Source organism: Aedes aegypti, chromosome 2 (genome assembly GCF_002204515.2).
Source record: "Aedes aegypti strain LVP_AGWG chromosome 2, AaegL5.0 Primary Assembly, whole genome shotgun sequence".
NCBI classification, from domain to species: Eukaryota; Metazoa; Arthropoda; class Insecta; order Diptera; family Culicidae; genus Aedes; species Aedes aegypti.
In genome coordinates, this window is record NC_035108.1 from 3934956 (window position 1) to 3954468 (window position 19513).

The 19513-nt window shown below is 39.1% G+C and overlaps 1 protein-coding gene across 1 annotated transcript in view; it reads left to right on the forward strand.

The window, feature by feature from the left end:
- LOC5571448 (membrane-bound alkaline phosphatase) overlaps nt 1-12989 on the forward strand; it is a 30272-nt gene extending 17283 nt beyond the window's left edge. Inside the window, exon 3 of the mRNA XM_021839785.1 lies at nt 11631-12989. Coding sequence (XP_021695477.1) covers nt 11631-12833 — 1203 coding nt within the window. The 3' untranslated portion in view covers nt 12834-12989. The remainder of the gene's footprint in view (nt 1-11630) is intronic.
- The last annotated feature ends 6524 nt before the right edge of the window (nt 12990-19513 follow it).

Sequence of the window (19513 nt, forward strand, 5' to 3'; positions counted from 1 at the left end):
ATCACGGCCAATGAAAACTCGTTTAAATATCTCAGATTTCGTTAGAATTAGTGGACTTACACATTCAAAAGGGCGTAACTTCAAAACGGGCCCTACGATTTTTTTAAAATTTTGACCAGACATACAGCTTAGCTATAAAAATCGACTGGTGGGCACAGATTTCATGGAGATTTTTTCCTGATAATAACGGTTAGGGGAGCACCATGGTATTTGCCTGGGAGGGAGAAACCAATACAAAATTTATGTACGTTATAGCGCAGACAGACGTTTATGCAGGAACAAATTTATTCAAAATTCCTGTGTAAATTCTACCGTGGTGTCACCTAGGGAGCAAATTGCTGCAGTACAGTGACAGTTCGTAAAAGCACGTGGCATCTACTTCTCGCTTACCACCCAATCCACCACCCACTGAACAAAACTATCAAAACAATCACTTTAAAAATGATTCACACTATTGTGATACTTTCACGCCATTTTATTTTACGTGAGTAACGATCATTCAACGTTATTATACTAGTATGAATCTGTGAGTAAATTAAATGCCAACTTGTGGTAAAAATTACAAAAGATTTAATTAACTTGAGAAATTAGATCCAAAAGGGAACATCACCCACCTAGCGCAAAAAAAGGTGCATAGTTTTTAGCGTTGAGCTCGCCGGCTGTGGGAACGGTTGTGTGTCATGCTGTCAACGAAATGTGATCGGGGTGGTGGCGGGACGCATACGCCACTAACGCCATCTGTTAGCTGATTGCCACTTGGCGATTTGTGGCGGCCATGTTTTTACACAAGTGGCTGAGTCTAACTTGAACGTCTGTTTGCGGTTATAGTGAGCTGAGATTCCGCTGTCACGAACTGTCACTGTGAGCACAGATCTCAAACATTGGACTAACATGGAAAAAGCGCGTAACTGATTAAAACACATTTTCGCATTTCATCAAAAGTGACAAAAATTGAATGAAAATCAATTCATGCACATAATGCAAGTAATGTCACGTGAGCACCTTTCAACTGATTGAATATAAAGTATTGAAAAACGCAAGCTGGAGTTATCTTGCAGTTCAAACAAACTTTGTTCTATATTTCGTGTGTAGTATCGGTGCCTCCCTCCCAGGTATTTGCTATTATCTCGGATGAAAACAAAAACGCTCTAAAACACGTCGTTCGTTCCAATCGACGGTGGCACCTTTTACCTACCTTCCTACCTACTTACCTACCTACATGCCTACATTTATTAGAGAAATCTGTTAAGAACTCTTTCAGGCATTCTTTCATGAAATTCATTTAGTAATTTCTCTAGGAACTTCTTTAGCATTTTCTCTAGGAACTTCTTTAGCATTTCTTTCAAGGATGACCTCTGCAATACTTCCAAATAATTTTCGGCTAATTTCTCAAGAATGGAGACTTCTCCATGGAATGGAAACTTCTCCATGGATTCTTCAGAAGTTCATTGAAGATTTCACACCAGTTAATACATTAGTACAGCAATTATTCCAGTAATTCCTACACACTTAATTCAGAATGCCGAGTCTCGGTTAATTTTAACCGAGATCCGCACAGCCGAGTAGTCGGCAAATAATTTTCCTGGGATCTCAGCAAATAAAAGACGAGTATCAGTAAATCGTGCTTCGTTGCTAAGCAACCGGACAATTTGTTAGCTGAGTCTCGGTTAAAATCGGGAAACCGAGATTCGCACAGCCGAGCTCGTGAAAAAAATCTTAGTGTGTATGACCATTCTTACAGGGATTCTGATGTTTTCCAAGGAATTCCTTCATAAAACCTTACAGGATATCATCCAAAACTTTCGGTTGAATTTTTTCAATTATTCAAATTTATGTAAAACATGCCCTGTTACACTTACACATTTTTTATCAGAGGGTACTTCCGAATTTACTTTAGAATTATCTCCTGGATGTTTTCACAAAATTTACTCACAATATCTAAACAAAATTCTTGTAATTTTTCTGGAGAAATCTTTTGCAAATTCTTTGAACACTTCCTTGAAAAGCTTCTAAAAATACTCTGAAATTATCTCTGAACTGTTGTTTAGATAAGTTTATGGTTGAAATCGTAAAAAAATCCTGATGTTTCAAAGGAAAATCGAATTTCTGGAAGATTTACGACTTTCTTGAAAAATAATTTTTGGTCGAAAAGTCTGCCTGGTCTCTAATTAATGATTGAATTATGGGATGCATCGTCGTGCATTTGGCTACTCGCTAGACATGTCATTCATAATCCGTTGGCCAACAATAAACTCTTCGAAACAAAACTAATTCCAGCCATCCAACCCCCATTCCCTTCATCTTGGCATTTTGTACCCACTGAGACAGAGTCTGCTTCTCAGCTTCTGAGAGTGCTTCCACAGTTATTAAATGAGAGTGCCAAAGTTGCCATTTTTGCATTCGTATTTTGTATGACAGGTACGACGATACTCTATGCCCAAGGAAGTCAAGAAAATTTCCATTACGAAAAGATCCGGGGCCGACCGGGAATTGAACTCAGCCACCTTCAGCATGGCTTTGCTTTGTAGTCGTGGACTCTTCCACTAGGCTAAGAAATAGAATACCATTCCCTATAAAGTTTTAATCGCTATGAAAATGGAAAAAGTTCATCAATTAGACCCAATTCCAACCAAGGCTTATATGCAAATTTGAGGGTTTCGTTTGAATAATAGAGCACATTAATTTGATCATTTATTAGTTTGTTTTTGTTTTGGCCTGTTTTTCTATATTTAAAACATAAACATTTGAAATCAATTCTAGAATTTGTTCATGAAAGTGTACGTTTCAACATTTTCTTCAATATCTTGAAATTGTGGGTGTATTTTTCAATAGAACTTGACCAGACCTACAATCTGCAGGACACTTTGAAAGTTGTTCATTTCATAAATATTAACCTGAGATTCTTAAAAAGGATCACTTTTGGCAATGCAACTACTGGTACATCATCCCTACATTAAGCGGAAAGTGATAGTGCGTGATCGACATTATTTCGGACGGTGGCTATATTAATCGGCAATAACTTTGAAGGCTATTATTGTTCCTGTTTTAATAGGATTGATTGTTTTAACGAGGACAAGCAACATATCAGAACAGTGAAAGCGTTATTTCTCGTTGCAAATAATTGTTCGACGATTAGCTTCTAATTATTGATGCCTCGTTTAGAAGACGGTTTAATCGATGCATGCCGTCATCATTCGCATTAGCAGTAGGCAATGCCACATCAGTAAGTAGCATTCTGCACCCAAGTTGACACCCTTGGCACGCTATCTCAGTATATTCATGCTCGCTCATGGCTGCCCGTTTGATTCAGTGCGAATTTTAAAACCATCAAAATCATTCAACCGTGAGCAAACAAAACCACTATGTCTTGTTCCCAATCCACCTCTCTGCACTCTGCACAGGTTTTCGCGTATGGAATAATAATAATTGATTTCTTTCCGTCACCACTCCGGCTGCCACTATTAAGGTAAGGCGGGGCACCTTAAGAATATATCGATTTTTGCTGAATATGAACATTATTTATGATTTATTATTATTTATTATGATAGGAAACAATATCATCTATAAAAATAACTGATTAAAAAAATAGTTGAATATAACTAGTGTCGGTATTCCCTTAGTAGACAGTCCCCTATAGTCGCACTAGTGGCTTTTTACGGCCGTTTTGCTATAAATTGTTGCAAAATATTTTTTGACATGAAGGCCAGGAGCTGGATTTTGTTCAAAAAATGATCGAAATAAATAGTGTCGCCTAAAATTTGAGCTCCCTAGCACCTACAGATAACCTATTGTTCCTATAGTAGCACTACTCGAAGAAACTATTTTTTATTAAGGTACCGTGAAGTAAGTGGATACAGAAAAATCAATAGTCAACTTCATTGTTATGTACAGCTAACGTGAATAATGTAATTCAATCTTTTTTCTGTGGATAGCAAATGAGGGACTAATATGCTACATATCGTTATTTGTTTTGATTTTTCTGATTGTTATGTATTGAGTATGAGCGACTTGAAAATTTGCACCAAATGATCCACTTACCCCACCATGGTGGAGTAAGTGGATCACCAAACAAAACAAATCTATTCTCAAAACTAATATGGTATAATTATGTATAGTATGAATGATATTACTTTCATCCTTATTAAAAATGCTAGTTATATTACATTTTGATAGTTTAAAAATTAAAAAAATATCTTTATTTTATCAAAATAGTATTAAAAATATTTATACATTAGTTCATACTAATTCGAACAAAAAACAAACATTGTAGCCAGAATAATTTGGGGGAAATTCATCCATTTATACACATAAGTTATACAAAAGTATTGCAGGATTATTCCAAACGATGTTTTAGAAAAACAATCATTGTTTAAAAACATTAGTTACATTTATTTTTGTTTAAAAACTGAAATATTTTTATTCTTTTTATGAATATATTTGTATCATCTGTCTTGAACAATTTATATGGTCAAATACGGTACGAAATTAGGCATTTAATTGAAAGAAACAAATATTTTGCTCTTTTGCAACTCAGCTTAGATAAACCACGTGAAGTTTTGTTTAAATTTTGCAATATTCATTCTTCTATATGTTTTATACCAGAAAGATTAAAATATTTTTTTTTAATGGATTAATTCAATTTTTCTATAGTTGATTTGACAAATTTAGGCTAGGAATGAAAAAAGTTAAAGAAAAACAACATTTGAGGATATTTAAACTTATTCAAATTCTCGTAAACAGTGTGCCATTTAATGATAATAATACTTGATCCACTTACCCTTCCCCATTGAAAAGTAAGGGTAAGTGTACCATGTCCAATATATTTGTATTTATTTAGAAAAATCACATATTTTTCATAGTGATTCATTCAATTAGATTTTTAGATTCAATTAGATTTTAAACAGAGAAACAATCGTGTTTTGATTGATGGAAAACAATTTTAAAATAAATTGATTTTTGCAGCTCACAAGTTTGCTTGTGTTAGTGTACGTGTAGTACCAGTTTTGCAATAGTATTAGTGTGGACGTAAGAATATAACCTAAAACGAAGCAATGGTGCAAAAACATTCAACATATTCAAGTATTTATGCTTAATATGGACAAATGGTCCACTTACCCCACTGATACACCTGTACCTTATACAAAATAATTGATGTAAGAACTTTTTTACATCATTCTACACTTTTTTTTTTACATCATTCTACAGTTTTTGTTCTACGATGTTCTAAACCTCATGTCTAATCATCATTTGATATCAAAGCTGTTTCACATATGCATGGTATTTAAAATGAAACATTTTACGATTTTGACGTAAATAGTACAAAAATAACGTTAGATTTTAGTAATCTTCACATTTTTTACCATAACTTTGTTATTCGACGTCCTAGAACTTTGGAATCTTCGACAGCTTTTCATATTTTTACACATTCTAAAACTTTTCCGAAGACGTGAAATTAAAAAAGTTTGCATCGCAGCGCCACCAAAACGACGAAATTTTCATTTAACTTTTATCATCATACAAAAGAACATACAAATCCAAGATAAGTCTCCGAAGACACAACCCGAAAAAAATACACTCCTAAAGCGCTAGAGATTTTGTCTGGCTAAATTCTATTCCTGGCCCACTGTGCACTGTAAATTAGGGTGCGGCTTATTTTTCGAAAGTTCTCAAGACCTTTTGGTCGTGTGCTCTGAATTCAAATCACATAAAAAGAGAAGAAAGTTCAAGCTAAAAATATCAAGATTTAAAGGTGGTGCAAGCGATTTGAAGATAGCGACTTTTGGGAGGACATGTTCTCCTCTTTGATCATGTGTCCGCCGGTCCTCCATTGGGCTGAAAATGTTTTTCTTTTCCAATATTATCAAATATTGAGTTTTACGTCTTTTTTGTTAGAGTCTCTTGGGTGAGGATCAGGGGGTTTTCAATTAACACCCAATACAGGTCGGACTCGAATATCCGGAGTATCATTTTTTTTCACATCGGATAATCAAATCCTCCGAATAATCGAATAACTGAAAGAAAAAAATAAAATCTGCGATCAAAGAATTTAAATATTATCCCTTTTGTTGTTTTATTTATATGATGCAGTGGCGCAGCCAGAAATTATTTCGAGGAACGTTAGGGGTCTTAAGAAGAAAAAAAAATGAAAATGAAAAAAACTTCTATTTTCTTACCTACGTCGAAAACTGCTAAATCATTCGTATTGTATATTGCAATACTAATCTATCTCAAATTTATGCATAAAAACTGAAAAACAAGAATTTCAAAAAACATGCTCCAGATAATCGAGTCTAAAATTCCGCATAATCGAATCCCGGATAATCGCCGACCATATTACAGCTAATTTTCAATGCTTATATTTTCTAACGTTTGTAAATTTTTAATTTTCAATTTTTTGTTGAGATATGTGCTATGTACATATTCAAATATAGATATTTAATTGAATATGGAACAGTATTAGTGATTTCCTTTCTAAATAATATTTGATTAGCCCTATAGTGTCCATCCCGGAAAACGAATCCCGGGATTTGACAAATTTCGGGATTTCCCGTTACCCGGGATATTTGTTCTGACATCCCGGGAATTTCGGGATTCCCGACATGTACGTAGAATTTGAAGAAAACGACTAAATTTGATTGAAAAACCATTACACTGTTCTTATTTGATAAAATAGAAAAGCATAATTGGAAAGATGAATTATTTTCAAGATGAGACCAACGCACCAAGGGATGGTACACAAATTACACACTAAGATTTTATTACCGAAGTCGGTAAAATTTTACTGGGTTTTTGAACAGCAGAGATAAGTCGGTAATAGTTTGTGAGTACCGAAAACTCCGCAAACTATGAAATATTGAGATGTCAAAAAACTATCGATAAAGTCAGTAACAATCTATCCAAAACGGTACTGTATTTTTCGGTATAGTAATTTTTGTTTACTTTTATTACAGATTTTTTCATTTTTTTTTTCAACAGCCCCAATCCCATTCTCATTTTCCCAAATTTGACCATATTTTACTAAATTTCCACTGTATTTCCATAAATCTCATATTCTGCCTCTGTCGACTGCTCTTGATTGGAATCTGGTGTCCTATTGTAACGCACCCACAAACTCAATTTTCACGACGTCTGGCATGTCGGAAGTTCGCTCAATTCTGCAGCCTCCGACGAGTTGGATCGCCGCGAAGTTTGGAATGCGCAGTCATACAAGAAAAGATCACCGGAATCGGAATGGCCTCTCGGAAGTATGTAATTGACGGCTCATAATGATGTACTAACATGTTGGTGTTGCGTTATTTCTCACGGAACTTATTAAATTTGCACAATAACAGATATGCTATCTTTCCAACTTGTGCGAGTTTTGCTGCGTTTCTGGTCCGTCGAAAGATTTTTGAATACATACCGTGAGCAGCGATAGGGCTAAAATATTAATAAAATGGAATTTCCGTCAATCCATTCCATGAAAATGATCAACAAGAGGCATTCTGTTGCAGAAGCTTCTTACTAAAATTTTTTTTCTCTTGACAGCTTGCAAATTTGGTTAGGTATTTGTTTTCGTTGCGTTTTGACGAAAACTCGGTAAAAAATATTTGATACTGGTAAGTCAGTATTTACATTTACTGATTTTTCACATTTTTTCGGTAATTTGTAATTTCACGGTGTTATCAGCACAAGCGTTTGCCGCGTTCAGTAAAAAATATAATATATTACCGAAAAATCAGTATGTTTACCAAGATATGCTGGAATCTCAGTATTTTTTATGATTTACTGATCAAAAACCGTAAAATAATTTACCGAACAGCGATATCGTTTTTAAGTGTGTATGTCACGCCAAATTTCAACTTTTACTTCCCTTCCGAAGGAAGTCGTTACTGAAATTTTTAGTGATTATCTCGGGGATGGGTTTCGATCCCAGATCCTCGGCGTGAGAGGCGTGTGTTCTAACCACTACACCAGGTCCGCCCCCTATATAAGTAGATGAAAAAACCGAATTTAGTACTATACCAATTAATTCCACTAGAGTTTGTATCCTTTGACAGATACGCGTTTTTTGACCTCAACTGTAAGGCCGTCTTCAGTGTCGTGTAATAGACTCGACTTCTAGTACACGACACTGAAGACGGCCTTACAGTTGAGGACGAAATACGCGTATCTGTCAAAGGATACAAACTCTAGTGGAATTAAATGGTATAGTACTAAATTCGTTTTTTTTTATCTACTTAATAACATTGTATTGTTGAATTTGTTCTTCCATTTCTACCAAAATACTGCGTGTGTAGGAACAAGAGATGGATGGATATTGGTTATGAAAGGGGTCCGCGTGGTCTGTAGGGATTTGAATTCTAAACTTGTAACCAACTCAGTTATTGGGTCACCAAGTGGCTCGGTAGCTTAGTTGGTAAAGCGCTCGTCTAGCATACAAGAGTCCTGGGTTCAAATCCCAGCCGAGCACGTGGATTTTTTTCATAATTTCACCCATAATTTGTCCATCTTTACCACGCGTAATGAGTTAATTAATTTAATTTAATTCAAAATACTAGTTTTATTGAAATTTTTTTCCCGGGACAAGCTAAGACGTCCCGAATCCCGAGACGAGCAAAATGGCCGGGAAATAAACACTCTAATTAGCCCTTAAAATGACACCTTATTTGTTTCGGTTTCGTCATCTCGTTAAACATTTTCAGTCAACAGCGTCCAGTCTGGCAATCATTGGAGGATTGAAATGCTTTTGAATTCTTCGAAGAACATTTTTTCACCTAATATAAGACAAACCAAAACACCCTTCATCCAAAGTCTTTTTTTCTGAAACAAATTCAATCTATTTCTTTAGTCAAAAAACAAAAAAAAAAAATATACCGGATTCACACTATTCAGAGAAAAAGTTTAAAAATGACTTTATCATAATAATAAATTCTGTTCTTTCAAGAAATCACAGTTCAAAACTTTGCAGCTCTAAGAAGCTACTCGTTTTGCCTAATATTGAATACGAAAATGACCTCAAGCTCTAAGTTTGCTTTTAACTTAAGTTTTGTTTAAGTGACGAACTTAAAACCAACCCGAAAATTTAAATAGCTGTTATAGATCAGCAAAGATAACAAAGGTGAAACAGTTAGGAATCCGACTTCAAAGATCGCACTAACACTTCAGAGGCAGTGACGGCCATCTTTGGATTCACCTTAAGTTTTGTGTCAAAAAAGCGGAAAATTATTATTTGTTTGGTTATTATTATTATTATTTTCATAAGTGACTTTTTACCTTATGCGAGTTAACCATAAGCACAGACAAACTGACGTAACACTCGAGTTTGACGTATGCTGACTACCGCCACCTAGTTCGCGGTTTATGAAGTATTTTTAGCATTGGGCATAAATGTTCACGCGATTATGTTTCAAACTGATAATTCAAACGTGTGCTAGAATAAGGGCGTAAGTCGCATGATCGATTTCTCTTCATCGATCCTCTCTTCTGCGAATAAAAGTGACAAGATGCAAGTTTGTCAGCGCTTTTTCACCTCAGACCGCAGGGTTGCATCGCTGCCTAGCGGTTTGAAGTGAAAAAATGCTGACAAACTTGCATCTTGTCACTTTTATTAGCAGAAGAGAGGATCGATGAAGAGAAATCGATCATGCGACTTACGCCCTTATTCTAGCACACGCTTGAATTGTTCTAGCTGTTACGTCTGTTTGTCTGTGCATTAGGGTTTGTTTAGTGCGGTATCACTTTTTTGTTTTATTTTTAGGATTATTTTTCTCAACAAATAATTCAAATTTTTTAACAGTAACATTTTTTATTTTATCAAAATTTCATTTTTTGTTCTGAAAAACTTTGAAATGTGCTAGCCAGTAATGCAGAACGTCCTTCTTTTTGAAATATCGTTCTGGTAAGGGGTCATGCACAAATTACGTCACGCTCCAAGGGGAGGGGGGTTGGTTAAGCTATGCGTGACAAGCCTTACAAATTTTTCGGAGGACTCATACAAAAAGTGTGATAAACGGGGGAGGGGGTCGAAAAAGTTGAGATTTAGCGTGACATAATTTGTGTACCATCCCTAAGCCTACTTGAAGGTGAATTTTCAAGTTATAAAATATGATCTTCAGTAAAGCCTCCAAAATTTTGTTATTTTTCAATTTTAAAGCTTCAGCACTTTCACTTAAAAAAAAAAATCATTCACTTCAAAATTAAATTTATGAAATATTCGTGAAACATCAAATTTGACTACAATCACTTGTCTTGTTTAAAAGAAGTTTTATAAAAAACTTTCCTCATTTTAATGAAAAAAATCACCTTTCATCATATTTATGAGTATTTTCTTTAAATAACTACGGCTAATCTTTTTCTTTTAATTTTAAAACAACTAAATTAGCTAAAAGTTATGATCGAACAAAGATAAATTTGTTAGTAAAATGAAGGCAAAATTTTGAGAAAACTTTTTTTAATCAAGACTAGTTAAGATTTGAGACAAATATGTTGTTATACGAACTTTTCAAACATTTCAATTTTGAAGAGAATGATGCTAAAAGCTTTAAAATTGTTTGTAAAATAGCTAAATTATGAAGACTTCACTGATCGTCATATTTTATAACTTGAGAATTCACCTTCAAGTCACATGCGCCACGTCTAAATCTTAATATTTCAGGCTCAATCTTTGAGGCTTCTATTTTTATGCGTTTTGAATTCAGAAGAGCAAGCCGTTTTGAGAACTTTCAAAAAATAAGCTGCACACTACTGTATATACGCTGAAGCCAATCGAAGTAATTTTTCATTCCATCGTCATTCGGAGGATTCGATTATCCGGAGTTTTAAATAAATTAAATCGAACGCAGAGCTTAAATTTTTCTTATTTTATATGTGTTTCTGTGAATTGAGTTGAAAGATATTCCAGCTTGACATTGTCTTCCATATATACGAAGTATTGCATAAAATGAATTACCGTTTTGTCTCAAATTCCGAACAGACTCATATTCCGAACACTCGGTTTTGTATGGCGATTTGGTTGAAATGTTTCGCTGAAATATGTCACCTAATAACAAGGAAATGGCAGTCAATTGCAATTCAATTTTAACGTCTCCAATATAATTTATACCGCGGGAGTAGTGATGATTCTCTAGTTTCAGACCAGAAGAACAAGCTAAAGTAAATTTATTTGCGACATTGTTCATTTGAATACGATTTATTCGTGCTGTTCGGAATTTGAATCAAGGTGTTCGGAATATGAGATAGAATGAACACAGTGTTCGGCATTTGAATCAAAATGCTGTTCCGTACTTTAACGTAAAAAGAATATTAAAACTAATTAAATCAACATTATTATCGGTACACCCAACAGCTAACAGTTAGGTTATGCGAGGAAATTGAAATTTACACAAATATCTGCTATTTTGTTGCAATCAGATGCATTTGAAGTCACTGTTGGCCTTGAGTGTTCGGAATATGAGTCAAAACGGTACAATATAACTGTTATAGATTCCGAGTAAACAGCGTGCAATCAAGTCTACCCAGTCTCCCCTACTGCCTGACTGAAGTCTGCCTTATTAGGCGCGCTGCGCCGAGCAATTCAATCGGTCGTTCTCCTCGCATTCAAATCAATTAATATCTGCTACTGTTCTTACCCATCTCCCACCCAAACACAGACCTATTGCGTGGATAAGCAGGTTGCAGATTCGGCTTGCTCGGCGACGGCTTATTTGTGCGGAGTCAAGGCGAACTATGCCACTATCGGCGTGACGGCTGCGGTCAAATATAACAACTGCACGACCGGCAATGACCCCAAGAACCATGTCCACTCGATCATGAGCTGGGCTCAGGCAGCCGGAAAAGCCACAGGCATTGTGACCACCACCAGGGTTACCCACGCAAGCCCAGCTGGGACCTATGCACATGTTTCGAATCGAGAACATGAATGTGATGCTGATATCCTAGCACAGAATGCAGATCCAAATGACTGCCAAGACATCGCATCCCAACTCGTGCGAAACAACCCTGGCAAAAATTTGAAAGTCATTCTCGGGGGCGGCAGACGTAAGTTCACTCCCAACACGGAGAAGGACCCCTCTGGCAAACCGGGACAGCGCATGGATGGCGTCAACCTGATCTCGGAATGGTACTATAGCAAACCCCTCGGCTCGGCCAGATACGTGACCAACAAGCAAGGCCTCATGGGAATCAATTTCAACGAAACCGAATATCTGATGGGCCTGTTCAACTACGATCACATGAAATACCACATGGACAGCAACCCAAAAGAAGACCCCACCCTAAGCGATCTCACTTACGCCGCTATCAAAACATTAGAAAAGAACAAAGCTGGATTCGTCTTGTTCGTAGAGGGAGGTAAAATCGATTTAGCCCATCATGAAACCAAAGCTCGGAAATCCCTGGACGAAACGGTCCAACTGTCGGAAGCCGTTCAACTGGCCACTCAGTACACCAACTCCGATGATACGCTTATCCTCGTAACGGCGGACCATGCGCACACAATGTCAATGGCTGGCTATTCGAAGCGCGGTCACGACATTCTTGGAGTCAGTGGTTCATCCCACGACAAAGGCAAAAGCCCCTACACGACTCTATCCTACGCGAACGGTCCCGGAGGTCCATCCCTGACAGATGGCAGACGACTGAACATCACCGAAGAGATGCTGACCAACAAAGACTTCCAGTATCCGAAACTAGTTCCTTTGAAGTACGAAACCCACGGCGGAGACGACGTGGCGCTGTTTGCCTACGGGCCATGGTCGCATCTCTTCTCGGGGATGTACGAGCAGAATGTGATTCCGCACATAATTGGGTATGCGGCGTGTATAGGAAGCGGATTAACGGCGTGCATAGGGTAAGAATGGTTGTTCAATCGTGTTGTGTGATTTATTAGAATGTAAGGATAAAAAAATATTTTACGTGTCTCGATTTTTTCACGTTACCGTTATTGTAGATTTCATTCATGTACAAGTGTATTTTAAATTGTTTCAATAAATTTGTAATTTATAACAAAACATGTTTGAAAGAAAGTTAATTAGAATTATTATGGTGGTCTTTCAAAAAAAATGTTGATTTTTTTGCAATCGTGGTTGTTGTATGATGTCATCCAAATCCGCGGCGTACAACGTTCAATGATTAGACCACAGACAAACAGACGTCGCATTCTCATTCGATGTTCATCGACTTTTTAATGATTGATTCAAATAGGGTAAAGTTCCGATATTGGATGTACTAAGCACGATTCAACTTTACTTGACCGCTCAAAATTTGAGTAGAGCAATGAATGTACATAAGGAGCCGGATCCTATTGTTGATTCACAAGCTACTGTGCTCATATTTGGACACAATATGCGTCGTGTTCAAGTGCTTTTGATAGCAAAGTTTCAGGCGATTTGGCCGAGAAAAACCCCCCATGCCAAAGTGAATTATGGAAGTGCCCAAGTAGCTCTGCACCCTATTATTATTGAAACGGGGAGTAGCAACCATTAACTTAATGAGAAAAATGATTTCATCCAGGGATTGAATCTTGAGAAAATTGAGAGAATTTCTTACTTATCGCACCCTGTAACAATCATTATATGCAGCACATCGTGAGAGCCTTTTTATCGTATACTGCTGTTATGTATCCGGTAGAAATCAAGACCAACATTTATTTATAATTATTGTTTTCTTGGGCCCCATGCGTCGCAGCTAATATGTGAATAGTGCGCTGTATTCATAAAAATCGTAAGAATGCAGCGCCACACTAAAAAACTGATTTTAAAATCGCGCGAGTTGAGGCGCGTCGCGAGTCTCACTGGCGCGATCCGGTTTGGTGGCGGTGCGACAATACAACATTGATTAGATCGGGGGGGATTGCAGTGCATGATAAAACCCATCAAAATAAGCTCAAACCTGGGGAACACTATTGCTATCGGATGTTCGGGGATTGATTATCGTGCCAATTAAATAAAACACTTACGCTTAATGGACCGATGCACGAGTTCACTATTTGACGTTTAAGCGGTGCCGTGTTATTTACGTGACCATGGACCTGTGCACGAGTTCACGAATTTGACGTTTGAACTAGAGATGGGCAAAACGGCTTATTTTAGTGAACGGATCCGATCCGAATCACTCATTTTAATGAACCGGATCTTTTGAACGGTTCAATGACTCAGCAGCTCGCAAAGGATAAGCGAACTGAATCGAGCAAAAGAGCGGTTCACTCTATGTGTGTATGCTCTGAGAGAGCGAAGCTGCATGTGTGCCGTGGCGCGCAAAACAAGGCACGTGTCAAGCGTTATAATAAAGCCGAAAAACGAACGAAGGAGAATAGGGGAAAATAATTGGTTCGTTCTTTTTCTGGGTAACTTTCTGACTGATCCGTGCTGATTCAATGAACCGAATCTCGACAAAAAAGAGCCACGGATCATTCGTTCTTTTCAGTGATCCGGATCTTTTGAACGGCTCCGATTCTTTTTGCCCATCTCTAGTTTAAACGGTGCCGAATTCACTTGTTGCCATGGTCACGTAAATAACACGGCACCGCTCAAACGTCAGATAGTGAACTCGTGCATCGGTCCATAGCAACGAGTGAACTCGGCACTGCTCAAACGTCAGATTAGTGAACTCGTGCATGGATCAATGCATGAGTTCATTATTTGACGTTTTAGCGGTGCCATGTTATTTATGTGACCATGGCAACCCGCGAATTCGGCACCGCTCAAACGTCAAATTAATGAACACGTGCATCGGTCCATTGGTCCATGGTGAACAAGCTAGAAAAATAATTTTATCATCGCTCTCTCTTTGAGCTTTGAGCCTCTCGTTTGCTGCTCTCATTTATCAAACTTGTTACAACTTGCGATACATTGACGATCATGGACTGCCACCACGGTATCGTGGACTGCCACAAATGGCATAATTTTCTTCGCTTGCTTTGATCGTGCTTCTAAATCAAATGAGAACGAATTCTGCAATGCCTGGATTCGCCACAAAAACCAGTAGCATGTCAGTGAAAAATGATCACCCCTATTCTTGTTTACGTTCGAATGCTCTTTCGATCTAAAACCGTTTTGCATGCCCGTTTACGACTGCAAGATCAAATGAGCCGTGGATTCGAACGAATAGGATTGGATCCGCCGTAAACAAGAATCAGGGTGAATACCTCCACTATTGGCACACTGTTCCTTTGCGGCATGTTTTCAATTTGTGTTCCTATAGTTGTGGTATCCGTTGTTTCTAAAGGGATCCTCCTCTATACCCAACAAACATTTTTGCTGAAAAAGAGCTGAACAAACCACTCTTAACCTTGATTCAATTTAACAAACTATTGTTCAGCTACTACTGTTGCTTGGGTAGGAACACTTTACCGCAACTATTGGTACAAGTGATAAAAGTTCAAGCAGATTTGGTGGTATTTCATTTTTAAAGCAATTTAAATTATTTTTTCAGCTATTTCATGTATTAATATGCCAATACGTTGATTAGCAGTGTCGGCTTCTGTAGTTAACTCAATGAACTCGGTATAAATGGCACTACCGCAACTATAGGGACACTTACAACTAATGGACCACTTACCCTGTATGGTAACTGGTCAATCCACCACCCGCAGCGCTTATATCGTTTTTGTTCGTGTTTGACGGCCACCTGTTCGCCCATCGGCCAAACACAGTGATCTTAGCATTAGGCGTACATGTCCTCGTGACTATGATTTGATCGCGATTTGTTCGAAGTGTTACGTCTGTTCGTCTGTGGGCAATATGTTCATATTAAAGCTAAGTAGGGAGCCGTATCCTATTCTTGGCACTTTTGATGCACTTCGGCAGTGGGGTTTTTTTGAAAGCTACTGACCACAATATGCGTCGTATCCACGTGCTTCTTTTTGCAAAGTTTAAGACAATTCGGCCGAGAAAAACCCCCCATGCCAAAGTGAATCATGGAAGTGCCCAAGTAGCTCCGAACCCTATGCTGTTTCGCTCAAGAAAAATAAAGAAATTTCTTGACTGAATGGATCAAGAAATTTCTAACAGAGAGCCCCCATTGAAATGGCATTTCTTCTCAACTGCATACTGCATCGAGATAGGCGATTCTTTTTTTTTGTCAGTAGCAAACCAGGCATGAGGAAAAAGGTGATTAGAACTATGAAAGACATTATTCATTTTATTTAGCTTACATTTAGACAGATAACACTGAATCAATTTCACAATTTCACGCCACAATACTCGGTTCGTAGCCGCATCTCTCCATCCTCGGTTCTGCTCCACGCTCGACAAATCGCTGTGCACTTGATCCGCCCATTTGGCTCGCTACGCTCCACGTCTTCTTCTACCAACCGGATCCGAAGCGAACACCATCGTTGCAGGGTTGCTGTTCGGCACACTTGCAATATGCCCTGCCCATCGTATCCTTCCAGATTTGGCCCCCTTCTGGATACTGGGTTCGCCGTAGAGTTGGACGAGATCGTGGTTCTATCCTTCGCCGCCACACACCGTTCTCATGCACGCTGTCGAAGATCGTCCAAAGCACCCGGCGTTCGAAGACTCCAAGTGCTTGCAAGTCCTCCTCGAGCATCGTCCACGTTTCATGCCCGTAGAGGACTACCGGTCTTATACGCGTCTTGTACATGGTACATTTAGTGCTGGGTGAATCTTTTTTGACCGCAGCTTCTTGTGGAGGCCGTAGTAGGCCCACCTTCACTGATGATGCGCCTCTGTATGGACCGATGCACGAGTTCACTATCTGACGTTTGAGCGGTGCCGTGTCATTTACGTAACCATGGCAACAAGCGAATTCGGCACCGCTCAAACGTCAAATTAGTGAACTCGTGCATCGGTCCCAAGATATTTTGAAGAGAGGTACAGCAATCTAAGCAGTCAATGGATGCGGGGTGTTGGAAACAGCGAGGTGAGGAAAATGACAGCAGGCGAGTCGGCGAGCTGGCGTATCTGTCGATGGAATCTTTCCCTCTTGTGGTTGCTATCGTTTCCATTGGATTGTTTATTATTGAACGTAGTGTTTCGGTTATGCGAAAAAATGTTTGCAAGTAAGTTATTTTGTAGTTTTATCTAAAAACTAATGGTATTCTTGCTGTTTTCAGAGTACAGTAAACTCAATTAAATAAAAAGACATGTCACATACTCAGTGTGGAGTTGTATTCTTCCAGGGAATCGACCAGAAGAATCGCAAGAGAATTGAATGGGAGGATGTTGTCCATAGCGTAGGTGCACGGCGATGGTCTACGATGAAGAGAGAGCTCGTCGAAACTTTATGCTATCGCGTATCACCGACTGATTCTCGAAATCCGGAACATGCGGACGGATATGAAGTTATTGGCACTACGATATACTAACGATTGTTTTTTTCAGCAAGGAAAACTGATCGGTGAATACAGGCCACAATGTAGCATTGCTTAATCGTTGAAAATGTCGAGTGTGTACTACGCTGACCTGTAACACATACTGCTCAATAAAATGCGATTTAGTTTTGCATGTTTAATTATCTGATAATTCAGATGATGGCAAACCGTGCGACATCTGAAAATCCACTCTTATTCTCAGTTTTGTTGTATTTTGTGAATCATGATGCTGAGTATGTAAAGACTGTGGGAATAGAACTGACGTATTCTGAAACAAAATGATGTCAGTGGAAAAACTTTCCTAGTATTTCATGGCTTGCTGACGTGATCGAGAATATCAAACCTGCCAGCTGTCATCTAGTTTCCAATATGGCGGAATGCTGTACTTGACACATCGTTCTACCTCCCTTCTAAATACCTTGATCGGTCCATTTCACGGCTAACGTTATTGTCAGGCGGGTGTACAGGTCTGCCACTTTTTCAAATGTTCGGCCTACAATGTTCATACCATCTGCGAAGCAAACAAATTGACTGATAATAGTCTTGTGAACTTCTCGGCAAAGCTGTTCTCGTACATGATTTTCCATAGCCCTATACGCGGTCGATACGGTCGTATGCCTCCTTGAAATCGATGAAAAGGTGATGCGTTGGGACCTGGTATTCACGAAATTTTTGGAGGATTTGCCGTACAGTAAACATCTGGTCCGTTGTCGATCGGCCGTCAACGAAGCCGGCTCGATAACTTCCCACGAACTCGTTTACTACAGGTGACAGACGACGGAAGATGACCTGGGATAATACTTTGTAAGCCGCATTCGCTCGTAAGTTCTATCTAATTTGTCGCCTTTCTTGTAGATGAGGCATGTTATCTATTTCTTCCACTCCTCCGGTAGCTGTTCTGTTTTCCAGATTGTGTCTATCAGCCGGGGCAGATAAATGGCGATCCTACACGGGTCCATCTATGAGTTCAGCTCGGATACCATCCTTATCAGAAGCTTTACAGTTCTTGAGCTGGTGAATGGCACCCTTAACCTCCCTCAAAGTGGAGGCTGGTTGGTTTTCATCGTCCGCAGTATTTACTGACGAAGGTATTTCCTTCGTTGTTTCGTCCTTCATTGCCTGTGCTATCAGCGCCATTCAGGTGTTCGTCCAAGTGCTACTTCCACCTTTCGATCACCTCATGCTCGTCCGTCGAAATGCTCCAGGCGGCGTTTTTTTCTCTCGAAAGAGGCGGGTCTGCTGTTGCCGTTCCACGTTCTGTCGGGTCCCTTGCTGCAGCATGACCGCCCGCGCTGTATTCTTCTCCTCTATAACCAATCGTCGAACCAATCGTTCCGTCGACTCCGTCCCACGTACCCCACATTACTCTCAGCTGCATTGTTGATGGCTGCTTTTACTGTTGTCCAGCAGTCCTCAAGGGGGACTTCATCCAGCTCACCCTCTTCCGGTAATGCAGCCTCGCGGTGTTGCTCGTATGCAGCTGCATCCGGTTACTTAAGCCGCTCAAGGTCGTACCGGGGAGGCCGTCGGTACCGTACGTTGTTAATGACGGAGAGTTTTGGGCGCAGTTTAACTATCACCAGATAGTGATCAGAGTCGATGTTAGGGCCACGATAGGTCCTGACGTCGATAATGTTGCAGAAGTGCCGTCCATCAATCAGAACGTGGTCGATTTGTGATTCTGTCTGTGGTGATCTCGAGGTGTATCGGTATGGAAGACTATGCTGGAAGTGGGTGCTACGAATGGCCATATTCTTGGAGGCGGCGAAATCAATTAGTCGTAAGCCGTTTTCGTTCGTTAGCCAGTGGGCACTGAGCTCTCCAATAGTCGGTCTGAACTCCTCCTCATGGCCAACCTGAGAGTTTAGATATCCTATGACGATTTTGACGTCGTGGCTTGGGCAGCTGTTGTACTCGCGTTCGAGCTGCGCATAAAAAGCGTCTTTATCATTATCAGTGTTTCCAGAGTGAGGGATGTGCACGTTTATTATGCTGAAGTTAAAGAACCGGCCTTTGAGCCTCAACATGCACATTCTCTCATTGATCGGCCACCACCCGATCAGGGCTCATTCACATATTTCATAACGCGGAAGGGGGTGGGTGGTTGTCTTTGTGATGTTACGGTTCATACAAAATTTATGAATCATTCATACAAAAAACGTTACGAGGGGGTGGGTGGGTGTCGAAAATGACCATTTT